The sequence below is a fragment of the Xyrauchen texanus genome, chromosome 13 (genome assembly GCF_025860055.1).
Source record: "Xyrauchen texanus isolate HMW12.3.18 chromosome 13, RBS_HiC_50CHRs, whole genome shotgun sequence".
NCBI lineage: Eukaryota > Metazoa > Chordata > Actinopteri > Cypriniformes > Catostomidae > Xyrauchen > Xyrauchen texanus.
This window is the reverse complement of record NC_068288.1, coordinates 35,062,336-35,080,399: the sequence shown is the minus strand read 5'-3', so window position 1 is coordinate 35,080,399 and position 18,064 is coordinate 35,062,336. Positions and strand designations below refer to the sequence as shown.

General features: G+C 46.5%; 1 protein-coding gene across 4 annotated transcripts in view; it reads right to left on the bottom strand.

The window, feature by feature from the left end:
- srgap3 (SLIT-ROBO Rho GTPase activating protein 3) overlaps positions 1-18,064 on the bottom strand; it is a 122,205-nt gene that overhangs the window by 6,369 nt on the left and 97,772 nt on the right. For all 4 annotated transcript variants that reach the window (XM_052140572.1, XM_052140574.1, XM_052140576.1 and 1 more), the window contains 4 exons: positions 16,724-16,797; positions 2,904-3,084; positions 2,370-2,519; positions 1,326-1,635 (listed from right to left, as the gene is read on the bottom strand). In XM_052140572.1, the coding sequence (XP_051996532.1) occupies positions 1,326-1,635; positions 2,370-2,519; positions 2,904-3,084; positions 16,724-16,797 (715 nt within the window). The remainder of the gene's footprint in view (positions 1-1,325; positions 1,636-2,369; positions 2,520-2,903; positions 3,085-16,723; positions 16,798-18,064) is intronic.

Genomic DNA, 18,064 nt, shown 5'->3' with positions numbered 1-18,064 from the left:
CGACTAAATAGCTAATTAGGTCATTTTATGACAATTCGACCAGAAACTTTGAAGATACAAAAAAGAAAGTTTGTACTAAACCACAATCTAAAAGCAATAACAATAATAGAGCAATAAGGGGTGCTGAACTCAAAGGTGAAAATTGTCATTTTGACACCCCTCTAGGAAACAAGTGATAACTCTGCAAATATTCATCCATTACACTTAATAGTTTTGGCTTTCATCATTATTTACAGTATGTTTACCAGCTTATCAATAAAAGTATTTACTGTGCTATGGCCTTAGAAATCTCGACCCTTCCAGGGGCTAAATCTAGTGTATCACCATGGCAGATTATGTTTGATATACACACAGTGTCCCAACCATCCTTATAGACTATAAACTGTCTGCCTGCCTTCCCTTTTTCAAGACCAACCATCTCCGTTCCCTCTTACAACTGAGCAGGCCATAAAAATTTTATGTCCAGAAGATAAAAGGCTCATGAAGAGACACACACAGAAAAAAGCACCTCGCGAGGACTTATTACTGAGCAGATGTCATTAATAACCCCACACCCACCCTGAAACACATTTGCACATGTCCCCTAAATTGTATGTCAAGCAATAATGTTAATCAGATCATTCAATGTGCATTTTACATGATCAAATAATAATAATAAAAAACACACAATTCTCTCCAACAATATCAGTCATGCCTTCATTTTGATATCTGTATCCATAGAAACTATTTTCATTTCATTAGGTGGGCAAAGACACAGAGGGGCCATTACAAAAGATCATTAGATGTTCCAAGTGTCTCAGACTTTATTATTTTACTCTGCAAATGAAAGAGATGGATCAGTGCCAGTCATGCTGATATCTGCTTGTGGGTGCCAGCTCTTTGTTACTGCTGGGCAAAATCCTGCCAGCTTTTACAGGCACACATAATTCTAGGCTAATAACATGGATCAAGAGAAAAGCCAAGATGCTTTCCTCACTACAACTTAAAAGACTCTTTGAATAAGAGCTTTGATTAATAACGGTGCAGAAGAGGATTTACTGAAAATATTTAAATGACTGAATGAATGCAATAGAAATGTATATACAATAAATCATACATTTACAAATCAACAAATTTTTTGTTGATAATTGTAATTAATCCTACATTTTGAACTTGCTTTTATATGCTTAAATATGCTAGATAATTATAAATGCTTTCAAAATGTATTCCAATCAGTTCCTCTTTTATGTAAAGAAAACAAAATGACATGTAACAAAGATTTTGCTGTTAGTCCTCATTATACATATTTAAATTTTAATTAGCATATAAAATGAGCAAACACCCACCTCTGCTAAGGCTTCAGCTTCTAAGGTCTTGTGATCCCCAAGGCTGCTGTGTCTCGTTGCTCCTGGGACAGGCCTGAGTGGGTGACCCTCGGGATAGACCTTTCTCTCTGGGTAGTTAATGCTGCCGGCACTGCCAAATGTTCCCAAACGTCTCTTCTCTGGGCTTTCAATGTGGCCTCTACTGACTGCCATCTTATGGGGACTGCTGGGGCAAGCGGCAGCCCGTGGTGGTGTGTCATGGGGAGGACTGTTAGAATCTATGCCACTGCGGTGCCGAGGGACAGAAGACCCATCAGACCGCAACCTAACCCTATGGAAAGGCACAATTACACAGGAAAAGTCTTGAATCCATTGTTTTGCTCAAAGGTTTCCTGCCTTTTAAGATATATTCTTTTAACGAAACTCTAACTGCAATGCAAGTATCCTTCGCAGAGAAGCAAAAGCCAGAATGCATTGCGACAAGCAATCCAAGATGGCTGCCAAGGCGAACAAAACGGTTGATTATAAATAAATACATACAGCATATCCCATTCAATACTGAAACATATTAATAAAAATAGTTATTAGTCGTTATATGTTATCTATTAACATCTATTTTACCTAATTTGTGTGCCATGTATTTTATTTTATGGTTATCTGAGTGTGGTGTGTTAGCTTAGCAACATGCTAACATCAAATTCTGTTAAAATAAACGAGTCTGCTATGTGGAGTGCTGTTTGTGTGGCACAGTAGGTTGCGGTCTACCTAGAGTGTTCCAAATGTGTCTCTTATGAGGTTCTATGACCGAAGGTGATTGCCTACATGGAGGCAGTAGGCAGCGATTCAGCTCTATACTATATTCAGAAACAGAGCTGTAGTGTCTTAAATCATTAATATTTTGCAAATTACTCATGTCTCAAACTTTAAAAGATAAGTGAGTAAGCTGTAAGCTGAAGTGGGACAAGATTAAACACTTTTACTCTAATTGTTCATTCTTCCTGAGGATGGAAATGTGTGGAATAAATACAAGAACAGTTTAACATAATTAGAAGATTGGCTACTAACCGGCCCATGACTCCACTGAAGTTGTAATCAGGCGAGGGTTCACATGGAGAGAGTAGATCGTTTTTGGATGAGGCTTTATCATCCAGTAAAGGTCCACTGCTGGCCTCACTGTCTGCCTTCTGACTCAGACTATCAGAGAATGCATCATCCCTAAAGAGAAATAGACATTACAAAGATCTTTCCCATTACTATCTCATTTTCCACATTGACCAGACAAATTGTCAGGTTGATAAGTCATAAATTACCCAGAGGACAACACTTTCTCTCAATGCAACGTACATTTGTACTGTAACTAGTGCCAAGCCTCCTGTACATATTAGTAGGAACTAGACTTTTACATTTTGTGAAGAAAATGTGAGGGATTTTTGCCCATGAAAAACTTGTGTTGTAGGTGGTTGTCAGGGCAATGTTATGTGCTTGCTTGTGTGTTCTGGGTGGACTCTACACTGAATTAGTAATACATTAGAACAGGCCCCTTAAAATGCATGGGAATTGTTTCAACAACATTGATTTTATTTTGTTTTATATACTCACAGGTCTTGTACAACTATGTACTGGTGAGGTATGAGCCCGTCCACACCATTGTGTCTGCCCTCCCACCAGTCTTCAGATGCACGGTGATATAGCAAAAGGGATGCACCTTTTTTAAAGGACAGCTCTCTAGGAGTCCGACCCACGTAGTCAAACTTTGCGATGGCTTCGATCTGCTCCACCTCTGTGAGAGAAAAATTACTATTATATTAAATACATATTCAGAACATCTTAATCTATTTCAAAGAGTTCTCATCAAAAAATCCTCCACATGCAGCAATGACAGATTTGCAGATCCTTGGCATTCTAGCAGTCAGTTTGTCCAGATACTCAGGTGACATTTCACTGCACACTTCCTGTAGCACTTGCCATAGATGTGACTGTCTTGTCGGGCACTTCTCACTCACCTTACAGTCTAGTTGATCCCCCAAAATCTCAATGGGGTTAAGATCCATTACACTCTTTTCCAATTATCTGTTGTCCAATGTCGGTGTTTCTTTGCCCACTCTAACCTTTTCTTTTTGTTTTTCTATTTCAAAAGTGGCTTTTTCTTTGCAATTCTTCCCATAAGGCCTGCACCAGAGTCTTCTCTTTACTCTGCCCTACAAAGGCTAAGTGCAGTAACTACAAATTTGGTCAAAAATGAGTTAAGACTTCTAATGGGCTTTATGACATGTGTTCTGTCTTGTGAAAAAATATCTGGGTTAAATTAGGTCCCGTTTCAGGATAAATGCATTACCACTAATCTACCCATAACATGTTTGACTGGCTGGTATAAAAACTTTAAAGGCCTTTTTCTCTGTTTCTTTGTTTGCGTAGTTACTGCACTTAACCTTTGTAGGGCAGTACTGTTGTACATAAAACTGGTTTTGGGTGGGTAGAATTCAATGAAGCTGTCAGCTGAGGACATGTGAGGCATCTATTTCTCAAACTAGAGACTCTGGTGTACTTATCTTCTTGTTTATTTGTACATCTGCCCTTCCACATCTCTTTATGTCCTTGTTAGAGCCAGCTGTCCTTTGTATTTGAAAACTGTAGTGTACACCTTCTGAACATAATCTTCAGTTTTTTTTTACGATTTCAAGCATTGTATTTTACATTTATGCATTTGGCAGACGCTTTTATCCAAAGCGACTTACAGTGCAGTTATTACAGGGACAATTCCCCCGGAGCAACCTGGAGTTAAGTGCCTTGCTCAAGGGCCCAACAGTGGCATCTTGGTGGTGCCGACCGATCTTCTGGTCAGTATCCCTGAGCCTCAACCACTGAGCCTCAACCACTGAGCCACCACTGCCCTCCCATTGTATAGCCTTCATTCCTCAAAACAATGATTGACTGATGAGTTTCTAGACAAAGATTTTTGCATTTTTTACCTAATATTGACCTTAAGACAAGCCAGTCTATTGCATACTGTGGCAACTCAAAAACAAACACAAAGACAATGTTAAGCTTAATTTAATGAACCAAATAGCTTTCAACTGTGTTTGATATAATGGCAAGTGATTTGCTAATACTAAATTAGCAATTTAGCATGATTACTCAAGGATAAGGCATTGGAGTGATGGCTGCTGGAAATGGGGCCCCTTTAGATTGGATCAAAATAACTTTTTCAAATGGTGTGTTTTTTTTTACATCAGTAATGTCCTGACTAAACTTTGTGATCAATTGAATGCAATATATATAAATATATATAAAAAAGATTAGTACAATATTTTGTTAAAGAACCATTAAATGAATATTCCAAATTCAATAAAAGTTAAGGTCCATTGACACCATTTGTGGCATGATGTGATTACCACAAAAATGTATTTCGACTTTTCTTAAAAAGAAAATAAAAAAAAAAAAACAAAGTTGTAAAATTGGATATAACTTTACGCAGAAATGGTAAGTGAACTTTCATTGTAAGTGCCTCACTGTAACCCAGATTTTGTATTTTTTTTTTTAAACAAAATGAGGGACGGGTCAAAATAAATTATTGTGGTTATCAACATTATGCCACAAATGCTGTCGATTGAACTTAACTTGTATTGAACACTGAATATTCCTGTTAAACATGTCTGCATGCACACAGACAACTACAGACACTTTGTTTTTGTCTGGAAGAAAAACCCTTTCAGCAAGTTACAGTTTACTTTTGGAGTTATTTAGAGTGAGAGTGCAATATGACAAATCAGCAAACAACAAAAACACTTACAACACTGACCAAAATAATAAGCAATTTGGCTGCCTTACTGATCACAGCAAAAGCATGCATGACCATATATTTGTGAAACACAAAGACCCTATATTCCATATCCCATAGACTCACATTCATCATACAGTATTAAGGCCTTAGACAACAGAGATTATTATCTCATCTTTTATCAAATCAGGACCGAAAAACAACATTTTCATTTCACATGGATGGGCTGTTAAAATGCAGAGTGAAATGTCTCTAAATACCATCAAATCTACCACTCAGCTTCCATTTAATGTGACCACTGTCATAATTTGACCACAGATCAGTTCATGCATCACCTGCCAGAAGCTGCCAGGGGAAAACTGACAGTGCGGTCATTCAGGGTTAAGGAGATATACAGAGCAAATCAGCGCCTGGGAGAAAATCTCCAAGTCAACTATAGAAAAACCAATCAGTTTCATTAGGATCTCCATTCAGGGGTGAAATTAAATAAAGACATAATACAGAAGTGGAAGGAAAGAGAAAGAAGGGAAGTAAAGCCAGTCTTTGAAATTTTGTATTCTGTCCGGGGGGCATTATGAACCAATTTTATTAATTTATTTTTGAGGGGGCACCAGTGGCAGTCCTGGCGCAATTGGTAATGGACAAGGTTACGGTGTAAGGTTTGGTAACAAAGTAATTATGCAGTTAATATTAAAAACATAGTTATACAATTTCAATGTGTAAGATCCCAGTGGTAAAATTGTGGTTTAGTTTGCAGGGGACCTGGGTTCAAATCCAGACCTCACAAAATATGTTTTGTTTTTACTAGACTGACCCAATTTAGACACCCTTTTTTACCTACCATAATCATGCACCTTAATTATCAAAGTTAAAATTTTTTATTAAAAATCCAAATGAATTAAAAATCTACTTCAATCTGTGAGTGAAACGGATTGGTTAGGTTAAAGTCTTAATGGAGTCTCATAATTTAGATTTTGGTTTCTCAGCATGTGCTGAAGGCTATAGGGGAAGTTGTGATGATAGCCCATTTGAAAGTCAAAGCATGTGACTTCAAACATGCCCGAAGTGAAGCATAAGCCAAGCTTGGCTGATGAGTTCCTCAGGGAGAGCTGATTCCAGATCAGAGCACTGGCTAGATCACAACAGAACGTCAGTGTGGATCACAAAACATATACATCACCATACAAAGGGTATGATTTAGCCTGCAGGCTACTGTTAACATGGTTTAAAGGGAGATGTCTTTAAAAACATGATAACTGACAATGGAATCATTTAAATGAGCACCAAGTATTTATTCATTTTTTGGCTACTTTCGTAATAGTATATTCCAGGTAAAGCTTCCTGCGCAATATACGCTAAATTCTGCCTTATATTGTTTTTTTAAAGTATAGTTTAAAAAGAAAAATGTATGCAACAAAAACTATTTACAACACTACTATGCTACATCGTTGCCACAGGACCTAATTAAGTGTCAAGTTACCTCATTATGCATGTTTAATTCTGCAAGTGTCCAGTTAACATCTTGGAAAAAAAGAGGTTCTCTTATGAGAGGTTCTCTCGTATTGCGTAAGCTAGCTTACGCTACGGGAAAGATTCATCTTTTCTGAGATATTGAAGCCAAAAAATTATCCTTAATTTTGTATCATTTGTCAACGCAGTGCAGCAACTGCAGACCTTGAGCGGGCTAGCTAGCTGTTATGAATACCCTGTCTTGTTTCACTGTTGCCCTTTTGTTTACCATTGTTGTCACTTTTGCATTTCTTAGTTTTCACTTTAGTCCCTTATGTAACTCCATAGTCTCTTTGTTAGCGTTCGTGTTTCCTCTGTTCATTGTTTTCACCTGTCCTCATTAGTTTGCCTTTTACTTCTGTTAATCACCTTGTTATCTTGTTTGAGTTCTGTTTGTTCATTGGTCCCTTTTTCCCTTGTTTATGTATTTATACCCTGTGTCTTTGTTCAGTCTTCGTCTATCGTTGTTTGATGTCAACCCGGTGTATCTTTCCCTCCCGAGTTCCCTGTTCGTGTTTACCTTGGTCAGCTCACTCAGTTTATGTTTCATTTCCCCATTGTGGGTTGTTACTTTGTGTTTTTCCTGTGTTGTTCAATTAATAAAGTTCAACTGCGTTTGGATCCGCATCTCCTCGTCTGCTCCGTTACTCAAGCATAACAGAACGATAGACCACCCATGGATCCAGCAGTCCAAAGAGCGAACTACGAACTGCTCTGCCTTAAGCAAGGGGACCGACCGATAGAAGACCACATCCACGACTTTCTTGTCCTGGCAAACGTTTCAGACTTCCCTAATTCCTCCCTTGTGGTCTTCTTCCGAGGCAATCTGAGTGACGGGCTGAAGGAGCGGTTGCCACCGCCAACGCGCGACTGGACGCTCTCAGCGTTAGTAGAGGAGACCCTACAGGCCTGCGGTTCTCCTCTAACAGTGGACGTCATCGAGGAGAACCCGTAGCGCCTCCCACAGTATTGACCCTCCATTCGCCCGTGGTTCGTCCTTTCACGCCTGTCAACGAGCCAGCGCGGCCTCTTCGTCTGCCCGAGGAGGAGGAGAAGACAGGCTTCCGCCTCCCGGCCCACGCCTGCCCCGGTCTGCGAGCCAGAGCCCACGCCTGCCCCGGTCTGCGAGCCAGAGCCCACGCCTGCCCCGGTGAGCGAGCCAGCGGCCACGCATGTCACAGTGAGCGAGCCAGCGGCCACGCATGTCACAGTGAGCGAGCCAGCGGCCACGCATGTCACAGTGAGCGAGCCAGCGCCTACGGCCTCTACCATCAGCAAGCCTGAGCCCTCGTCAACCACGGTCAGCGAGCCTGAGCCCTCGCCAGCCACGGTCAGCGAACCTGAAGCCACGCTGACCAGGAACAACATCCCAGCTTCGCCAGTCGCATCAGCCCGGAGGAAGAGGAGAAAGGGAGAGGTCTCTGCACTCCAGCCTCCGCCTGCCACAGCCCCATGCTCTGAACCCCCCTTGGCTCTGCCCTCAGCGCCCAGCGAACCCAAGCCGGCGCTTACCACGGTAACCCAGCCAGAGCCCGTAGCCTCAGACGTCAGTGAGCCGGTGCCAATAGCCTCAAACGTCAGTGAGCCAGTGCTTGTAGCCTCAAACGTCAGTGAGCCAGCGCCTGTAGCCTCAGATGTCCCTGAGACAGCGCCTGTAGCCTCGACCGTCCCTGAGCCAGCGCCTGTAGCCTCGACCGTCCCTGAGCCAGCGACTGTAGCCTCGACCGTCCCTGAGCCAGCGCCTGTAGCCTCGACCGTCCCTGAGCCAGCGCCTGCGGCCTCGACCGTCCAAGAGCCAGTGCCAGTAGCCGTGACCGTCCAAGAGCCAGTGCCAGTAGCCGTGACCGTCCAAGAGCCAGTGCCAGTAGCCGTGACCGTCCAAGAGCCAGTACCAGATGCCTCGATTGTCCAAGAGCCAGTGCCAGTAACCGTGACCATCCAAGAGCCAGCGCCAGTGGTCGTGCCCATCCTAGAGTCAGCACCTCCCGAGCCTTCCAGGGCTCCCTCTCTCGAGCCTACCAGGGCTCCGCCTCCCAAGTCTCTCAAGTCTCTCGAGTCTTCCAGGGCTCCTCCTCCCGAGCTTTCCAGAGCTCCGCCATCCGAGTTTCCCGAGCTTTCCAGAGCTCCGCCATCCGAGTTTCCCGAGCTTTCCAGAGCTCCGCCATCCGAGTTTCCCGAGCTTTCCAGAGCTCTGCCATCCAAGTTTCCCGAGCTTTCCAGAGCTCCGCCCTCCGAGCGTCCCAGAGCTCCACCTCTCAAGCCTCTCGAGCCTTCTAGGGCTCCGCCTTCCAAGTTTCCCGAGCTTTCCAGAGCTCCGCCATCCGAGTTTCCCGAGCTTTCCAGAGCTCCGCCATCCGAGCTTCCCAGAGCTCCACCTCTCAAGCCTCTCGAGCCTTCTAGGGCTCCGCCTCCCAAGCCCCTCGAGCCTTCCAGGGCTCCGCCCCTCAAGCCCCTCGAGCCTTCCAGGGCTCCGCCTCTCAAGTCTCTCGAGCCTTCCAGAGCTCCGCCCTCCGATCCTACCAAGGCTCCGCCCCTCAAGCCCCTCGAGCCTTCCAGGGCTCCGTCTCTCAAGTCTTCCAGGGCTCCGTCTCTCAAGCCTCCCAAGCTTTCCAGAGCTCCGCCCTCTGAGCTTCCCAGAGCTCCGCCTCTCAAGCCTCTCGAGTCTGCCAGGGCTCCGCCTCTCGAGCCTGCCAGGGCTCCGCCCCTCAAGCCTCTCGAGCCTCCCACGGCTCCGTCTCTCAAGCCTTCCAGGGCTTCGCCTTCCAGGCCTCTCGAGCCACCCAGGGCTCTGCCTCTCGAGCCTTCCAGGGCTCCGTCCCCAGAGCCTCTTGAGTCTCCTACGGCTCCGCCCCCAGGGCCTCCTACGGCTCCGTCTCCCGATCCACTCAAGCCTTCGACAGCTCTGCCCCCAGAGCCTCTCGAGCCTCCTGCAGCTCCGCCCCCGGGGCCTCCTGCGGCTCCGCCTCCAGAGCCTCCTATGTCTCCGCCTCTCGATCCACTCAAGCCTTCGACGGCACCGCCCGCCGAGCCTCCCGAGCCTCCTACGGCTCCGCCGATCGAGCCACTCAAGCCTTCGACGGCTCCGCCCTCAGAGCCCCCGAGCCTCCTATGGCTCCACCTCCCGAGCTTCCTCCGGCCCCGCCTCTCGAGCCACTCAAGCCTTCGACGGCTTCACCCTCAGAGCCTCCTACGTCTCTGCCCCCAGAGCCTCCAGAGTCTTCCTGGTCTCCGCTCCTAAAGCCTCCCACGGTGCCGCCTACCTCGGCTCCGCCTCCTGAGCCTCTTTCAGCTCCACCTCCTGAACCTCCTTCAATTCCACCTCCGGAGCCTCCCGAGCCTCTCCCGGCTCCGCCTCCGAAGCCTCCATTGGCTCCGTCTTCAGAGCCTTCTTCGCCCTCGCCACCTTCGGCTCCACCTCCAGTGGCTCCGACTTCTGAGCCTTCTACACCATCGCCTCTACACTGTTCCGCCTCCTGACCTGCCCAAGGCCTTACCGCCTGAGTCTGTCACGGCCCTGCCTAAGCCTCCTTTGGCACCGCCTCCCAAGTCATCTACGGCTCCGCCTCCGAAGTCCTCCTTGGCTCCACCTCACACTCTTCCCAGACCTCCTGACCCAGTCCCAGTCCCGTGGCCTCTTCCCAGGCCCCCTGACCCAGTACCTGTCCGGTGGCCTCCACCCAGGCCTCCTGACCCTGTTCCCGTCCTGAGGCCTCCCCCCAGGCCTCCTGACCCAGTCCCTGTCCAGTGGCCTCCTCCCAGGTCCCCCAAACCTATCCTTGCCCTGTGGCCAGCTCCCAGGCCTCCTGCACCTACCCTTGCCCGGTGGCCAGCTCCCAGACCATCGAAACCTGTCCCTTTGTGCCCCCATGGACTGCCTAATTGTCCCTTGTGCCCCCGTGGACTGTCTCATCTCCCTTTGTGCCCCCCGTGGACTGTCTCATCTCCCTTTGTGCCCCCGTGGACTGTCTCATTTCCCTCGTGGCCCCCGGACTTCCTGCCTGCCCTCTGTGCCCCTTGGACTGCCTCCTTGTTCTTGTGCCCCCCTGGTCTGCCTGTCTGCCCCGGTGCCATCATTTTGTTCTCTGTGGGTTTTTTGTCTTTTGTCTTTGTCTTCTAGGATCGTCTGGAAACCGATCCTTTGAGAGGGGCTCTGTTATGAATACCCTGTCTTGTTTCACTGTTGCCCTTTTGTTTACCATTGTTGTCACTTTTGCATTTCTTAGTTTTCACTTTAGTCCCTTATGTAACTCCATAGTCTCTTTGTTAGCGTTCGTGTTTCCTCTGTTCATTGTTTTCACCTGTCCTCATTAGTTTGCCTTTTACTTCTGTTAATCACCTTGTTATCTTGTTTGAGTTCTGTTTGTTCATTGGTCCCTTTTTCCCTTGTTTATGTATTTATACCCTGTGTCTTTGTTCAGTCTTCGTCTATCGTTGTTTGATGTCAACCCGGTGTATCTTTCCCTCCCGAGTTCCCTGTTCGTGTTTACCTTGGTCAGCTCACTCAGTTTATGTTTCATTTCCCCATCGTGGGTTGTTACTTTGTGTTTTTCCTGTGTTGTTCAATTAATAAAGTTCAACTGCGTTTGGATCCGCATCTCCTCGTCTGCTCCGTTACTCAAGCATAACACTAGCGAGCTCATTGGTTGCTCTGCGGCAACTGCTGCAGCCTATAGACGAACTTGGGCGAACTCGCGTCCAATGAGAGGCGTCCGCGCGCTTACTGCATCAAAGCCCGCCAAAATGGCCGTGGCTAGAGTGCATATAAGCGTAGTTCGTAGGCTGGAACCCTGGTTTTCATTGAATGAAGCGAAAGTCGCCGTGGCGCTGAAGCACGGCCGGCTACGCAATACTCGTTCCCTCATCTAGAGAGAACCGAGGTTACGTTAGGTAACCGATTCGTTCTCTTACGAGAGGTTCTCTCGTATTGCGTAGGCTAGCTTACGCTACGGGAACCCATTGTCAACGCCGTGCGCGCCAAGCATCCACTGCATGAGGGACCCGGGGGAGCCCTTGTGAGTGGGGAAATAATATTTGGCCGGCAAGAGTGCGGGCCAGTGTGTGTGTAATACATAAGCACATAGTGGGAAGGGAACGACAGAGCGCCGGTGCCGGTCTGTGTGGAATGAGTCCCATCAGTGCAGCTCACCAGGGGAGCTGTAGCGTATTAAACCGCTAGTAGTTTTGCCTGCAGGGCGGGCACTTCCAGATTGTAAAATCTGACAAATGTGGAGGGGGAAGCCCAGCCCGCTGCCACACATATGTCGTGAATGGAAATCCCGCTGGACCATGCCCACGATGAGGCCATGCCTCTAGTGCATGGATGCGGCGCTCGCACCCCTGCGGAGTCAGGGCTTGCGAATTCTGAACTATTTGGACGACTGGCTGATTATGGCACAGTCATATACGGAGCTGCTGTCTCACAGAACAGTTCTCCTCAGCCATCTGAACAGTTTGGGTCTTGCAGTCAATTGGACCAAGAGCTCACTACAGCCCAGTCAGGCAATTTCCTTCCTTGGAATAGAACTAGACTCCGTGGCAATGACGGCTCAGCTTATCTACACAGCGCGCGCGCCGTGTTCAGCGACTAGCCGCGTCCTTTCAGATGAACAGCCTCACGCCTCTGAAAAAATTTCAGAGAGTGCTAGGTTACATGGCCTCAGCCGCAGCAGTACTTCAGCTGGGCAGCAGTACTTCAGCTGGGTTTACTGCGCATGCGCCCGCTTCAGCATTGGCTAAACACCCGCGCATCTCGCCGGGCTTGGGCCACAGGCCGCCAGCCGATCAAGGTGACTCAGACCTGTATTTCAGCTCTGCAGCCCTGGACAGTGGCCGAATGGTATCAGCAGGGAGTGACGATGGGAGCTGTATCTCGCCGAAAAGTCATCTCGACAGACGCGTCCAACACGGGTTGGGGCGCGGTCTGCGAGGGCTCTCCGGTTTTTGGCCTATGGTCAGTTCAGGAAAAGCTCCTTCACATAAATTGTCTGGAAATGATAGCGGTCGAGTACACGCTTGTGCGCTTTCTCCGGTCATTCAGGGTCACCACGTCCTGGTCCGTTCGGACAACAGATCTGTGGTATCCTACCTAAACCGTCAGGGCGGTGTCAGATCCAGGAACCTCTTCCATCTGACTAAACGCATATTGAGTTGGTCCCAGTGCCACCTGCGCTCGCTGAGGGCGACGCGCGTGCCAGGCCACCTGAACGACGGCCCAGAGAGACTGTCCAGAGACAATATTCCTCCAGGGAATGGTCCCTGCACGCTCAAACAGTCCAGAAGTTATGGCGCATATTCGGCAGAGCAGAGATAGACCTCTTTGCGTCAGAAGAGAACTCTCACTGCCCAATATTTTTCTCGAGCGAGGACGCAGCTGGCCCAGGACTGGCCCAACCGCCCGCTTTACGCCTTCCCTCCCGTCTCGCTATTGCCACAGGTAATGCAGAGGATCAGGGAAACGCGTCACTCGGTGCTCCTCATAGCCCCACGTTGGGAGAATCAGACATGGTTCCTGGAGCTTACGCAGCTGTCACTGACAGCGCCGTGGCCCATCCCAGTGAGAGCAGATCTCCTCTCTCAAGCTCGCGGCACGATCTGGCATCCCCACCCAGAGCGATGGGCGCTGCACGCGTGGGTGATCAACGACTACCCGTCGCTCTGCCAGAAGGGGTAATAAACACCATCATACACGCTAGAGCCCCTTCCACGAGAAGACTCTGCGTCAAAATGGTCTGTGTTTTCAAAATTGTGCACCGACAGCGACCTGGACCCACGGATATGTGGGGTGTCGTCGCTGCTCGTGTTTTTACAACAGCTGCTGGATAAGGGCAGATCCCCATCCACGCTCAAAGTGTATGTGGCGGCCGTCACGGCATTCGCCGAACCCCTGCACGGCCAGTCACTGGGAAAAAACGAGCTGGTCATCCGCTTCCTCAAGGGAGCTAGAAGGATCGGTTCCTATCTGGGATCTTTCTATAGTTCTCGAAACTATGAAAGACCCCCTTTCGAACAGCTTCAATCAGTGGATTTGAAATACCTTTCACTCAAAACCATTTTTCTGACTGCCCTGTCATCAGTCAAACGTGTGGGAGACCTTCACGCGCTGTCTGTCAGCGCTGCGTGTCTTGAGTTCGGACCAAGTGACTCCAAGGTCATTTTAAAGCCTAGACACGGCTATGTTCCCAAGGTGATCGGTACTCCTTTCAGAGCACAGGTCATTTCCCTATCGGCGCTGCCAGCATCCGATAGCGAACGCGACGCCAATCTCCTTTGCCCAGTCAGAGCACTGAGATTGTATACTGCGCGCTCTGCCTCTTTCAGACGCTCTGAGCAGCTTTTGGTTTCGTTCGGAGGGCGCACCAAAGGTCTCGCCGCCTCGAAACAGACACTGTCTAGATGGATAGTGGACGCTATTGCTGCCGCATACACGTCAAAAGACCTGCCATGCCCGTTGGGCATTAGGGCTCACTCCACTAGAGGCATGGCCTCATCGTGGGCATGGTCCAGCGGGATTTCCATTCACGACATATGTGTGGCAGTGGGCTGGGCTTCCCCCTCCACATTTGTCAGATTTTACAATCTGGAAGTGCCCGCCCTGCAGGCAAAACTACTAGTGGTTTAATACGCTACAGCTCCCCTGGTGAGCTGCACTGATGGGACTCATTCCACACAGACCGGCACCGCCGCTCTGTCGTTCCCTTCCCACTATGTGCTTATGTATTACACACACACTGGCCCGCACTCTTGCCGGCCAAATATTATTTCCCCACTCACAAGGGCTCCCCCGGGTCCCCCACCCCGGGGCTCATGCAGTGGATGCTTGGCGCACACGGCGTTGACAATGGGTTCCCGTAGCGTAAGCTAGCTTACGCAATACGAGAGAACCTCTCGTAAGAGAACGAATCGGTTACCTAACGTAACCTCGGTTCTCTCTAGATGAGGGAACGAGTATTGCGTAGCCGGCCGTGCTCGCGCCACGCAGCGACTTTCGCTTCATTCAATGAAAACCAGGGTTCCAGCCTACGAACTACGCTTATATGCACTCTAGCCACGCCCATTTTGGCGGGCTTTGATGCAGTAAGCGCGCGGACGCCTCTCATTGGACGAGAGTTCGCCCAAGTTCGTCTATAGGCTGCAGCAGTTGCCGCAGAGCAATCAATGAGCTCGCTAGCTAGCCCGCTCAAGGTCTGCAGTTGCTGCACTGCGTTGACAAATGATACAAAATTAAGGATAATTCCCTCATCTAGAGAGAACCGAGGTTACGTTAGGTAACCGATTCGTTATTTGTCTTACAAAAAGATAAAGGTTTCCACACATCTCTGTGATATTCTGGTTATCTGACACAGGTCCCTCCATCAATGTAAGTCTATAGAAATTATTTTGGCATTTATGTTTGTTGCAAGTCCGACTGCTCAGAAAAGCACATTTCTTCTAAAAATCATGTTAACATGTATTATGTTTACATCTTGTGGCTGCACTTTTGAAACAGTGTGTTTTGTAACTTCTATGGACTGGACCCATTCACTTCCATTGCCTTCCTGTACCACAATTTTTGATACATAGATGATGGAGGAGTTTAAAATATATTTTTGGGTGATAATTAACATTATTCTACAAAAACAGCAGAATGTTTCGATAGCACTACAGAGCCATTGTGTAACACATTTAGGCGAAAGCAACCTACAAATGGCTTACTTATAGTTGACTCTGCATTTAAAGCTGGTATATCAGAAAAAAATGTAACAAAAAAAAATTACACACTTCAGCTTTGACAAGTAAACAAATAAATAATGTTCTATTTTTCAGTGTTAAAAAGGCCAACTCTCAATCCATTAGGTAAGGGGAGAAATATCTTAATGAAGAAAAAAAAACCTTGAATGAGCAGCCGGCTGTATGCTAGAGATGGTATCAGCATTATTGGCTGGTGTTTTGGGTTAGGGAGTGACTACAGCTCCATCAATCAGTAAATGAAGGGAGCAGGAGCTTGAAGCCCCGTGAGACCGTTTACTCACCCTGAACAAAGAAAGTGCAAGAGAGGGGGAGACAAGGAAAACAGAGTGATAAAAAGCAAAGGTGGCAATTAAGCCGAGATAACCAAGGTTGGGAAGAGAGTGATGTAGTACAAAGACTGCTGAAACTAGGTCGAGAAAAATATTCACGTCTGAATTTAATTTAATATAGCAGTAGAAACATTGGTAGACAACGCTATCATTTATATTTAAAAAATGAACTGGGTTAGGCAGGGGTGAGGGAGGGAATGAGACAGAAAAAATTATTTCCAAGTGCCTTTTTTTTATTTGACTTGAGATCTTCCCCCTTATCTCCTCATAGTGCACTAGCTAATAAGAATGAGCACTGCTCATAGAAAACCACTCCAATTGGCTGAGCTAGATGTCAATCATAACATCAACCAAACAATAAAACATGGTATGTATTTCTCTCAATGTACAAAGAGAAAGCAACAATCTTGTATCTCATCTCGTCTTTTCTACTGCCTTTTTGTTTGTGGTACTTTTGTGTATTTTGTATTGTTGTGTATAGTATATATTTATACAAATATTTACAACTTTTTATATACAGTACTAATTTTTTATTACTCATATTACTAAAAGGGAATGCGACCTTGTGGAGTACAAAATATAATCTTGTTGCAACAGACAATAAAGAGCTTGGCATTCCTTGACTTGATAATGTCTGTGCACAATATATGAATATTATTTTGCATGCAAACTGTTTAGATCTAATTGAATTTGACCCAGATGTTTCAATGCCAGTCTTGCCATCTGATTTCAATAAGGTGTTTGTCATGCATATGCAAACACACAACACAAGCTAGAAAGGTCAGCTGAAAGCTGAATGCTAATCATCAAATCATCTTTAAAATACACTAAGCAAAACACCATTATTTTCTGTCTTTTAAGAGGCAACACAGTAATTTGGATTCCCTTTATTCCCAAAGACAAGCATAAACATCTACACCATATTTCTAAAGATATACCAAAATAAAAAACCTCATATAATGCAGGTTTTTGCTCTTTTTTTCAAGACAATACAAATCCAGCCATGAGAGACAGTGATTATAGCATGTACAAAGCAATAGATGACTGCACAAATAAAAAAGCTTGTTTGTCTGTACCGTCATCACTAGTGTGTGGCTCAGTGCCATTGTCTGCTTCATCAATGGTGCCTGGTTCACTGTGAGGGCTGTCACTGTGTGAATATACACAAACATAAACAGATACAAAGGGAAAAAGAGGTTTTAAAGTAGAATATAAACTCAATAACTGCACATGTTATGCTGCCAGTGTTAACATTTAAATGGCAATTATGGTTCTAAAATTTCAAGCAAGCACTACCCAATCTTGTTCATATCAATATCAGTATCAATATCTTAAAGCAATAATATATAAGAGTATGAAGGTCCATACAATGCAAGTGACTGGTGATCAGACCTTTGTAACTCCAAAAATCACACAAATGAAACATAAAAAGTAATCCATATGACTCCAGTGTTTAAATCCATGTCTTCAGAACTGATATAATAGGTGTGGGTGAGAAACAGAACAAGTCCTTTTTAACTCTAAATCTCACGATAACTTTCAGATGTAAAAGTGAAAGTGATCGCAAGCCTGAAGGGCACAGAATGGACACAGTCCGTGAAGTCTTTCCTGATCTGGTGTTGTAAACAGCGGGGAACAGAAGGCTTCAAGAGTGACTGGATGTACGGCTGAGAAAGGAACCTTAGGCAGGTAGTCAGGATGAGGGTGCAATATTGCTTTAGTCATTCCTGGGGCAAAATCTAAGCAGGATGGTAAGACAGACAAAGCCTGAAAATCAGCAATTCTTTTTAGATAAATTAATCGGCATACGAAAAACCATCTTGAGAGTCAGAAGTTTATCAGACACTAACTCTAGAGGTTCAAAGGGGGTATCAACCAGACCCTCAAGGACTATTGCTAAGTCCCATGAAGGGATCCTGGTCCTAGCAGGAGGTCTTAATTGTGTAGCTCTACGAACAAAGCGAGAAAGCAGAGGATGTTTCTCCAATGGCATCCCATCAATCAAGGCGTGGCAAGCCAATAGGGCGGCCACATAAACCCTGAGATGTGCCTGCTGATAATTTTTCCTGCAGAATGTCCAGAACTGAAGCAATCTGGCAATTAACTGGATCTGCCAGATTGCACCATCTTTCAAAGACACCCATCTATTGGCATAACTTCTAGTAGAGGGAGCCCTATCGCTCAGAATGGTCTCGATGACTTCAGGAGAAAGCCGAGTGTCCCTCAGTTGGTACCCTTCAGGGGTCAAACATGAAGGTTCCACAGCTCGGGCCTAGGATGAAGTATCGTCCCCTGTGCCTGAGGTAGAAGGTCCCTCCTGTCCGGAATCGCCCAAGGCAAGCAGTCTAGGAGAGACATATTCTCAGAGGACCACACCCTTTTCAGCCAACAGTAAGAAGCAGGGCCCTTGCTGGCGA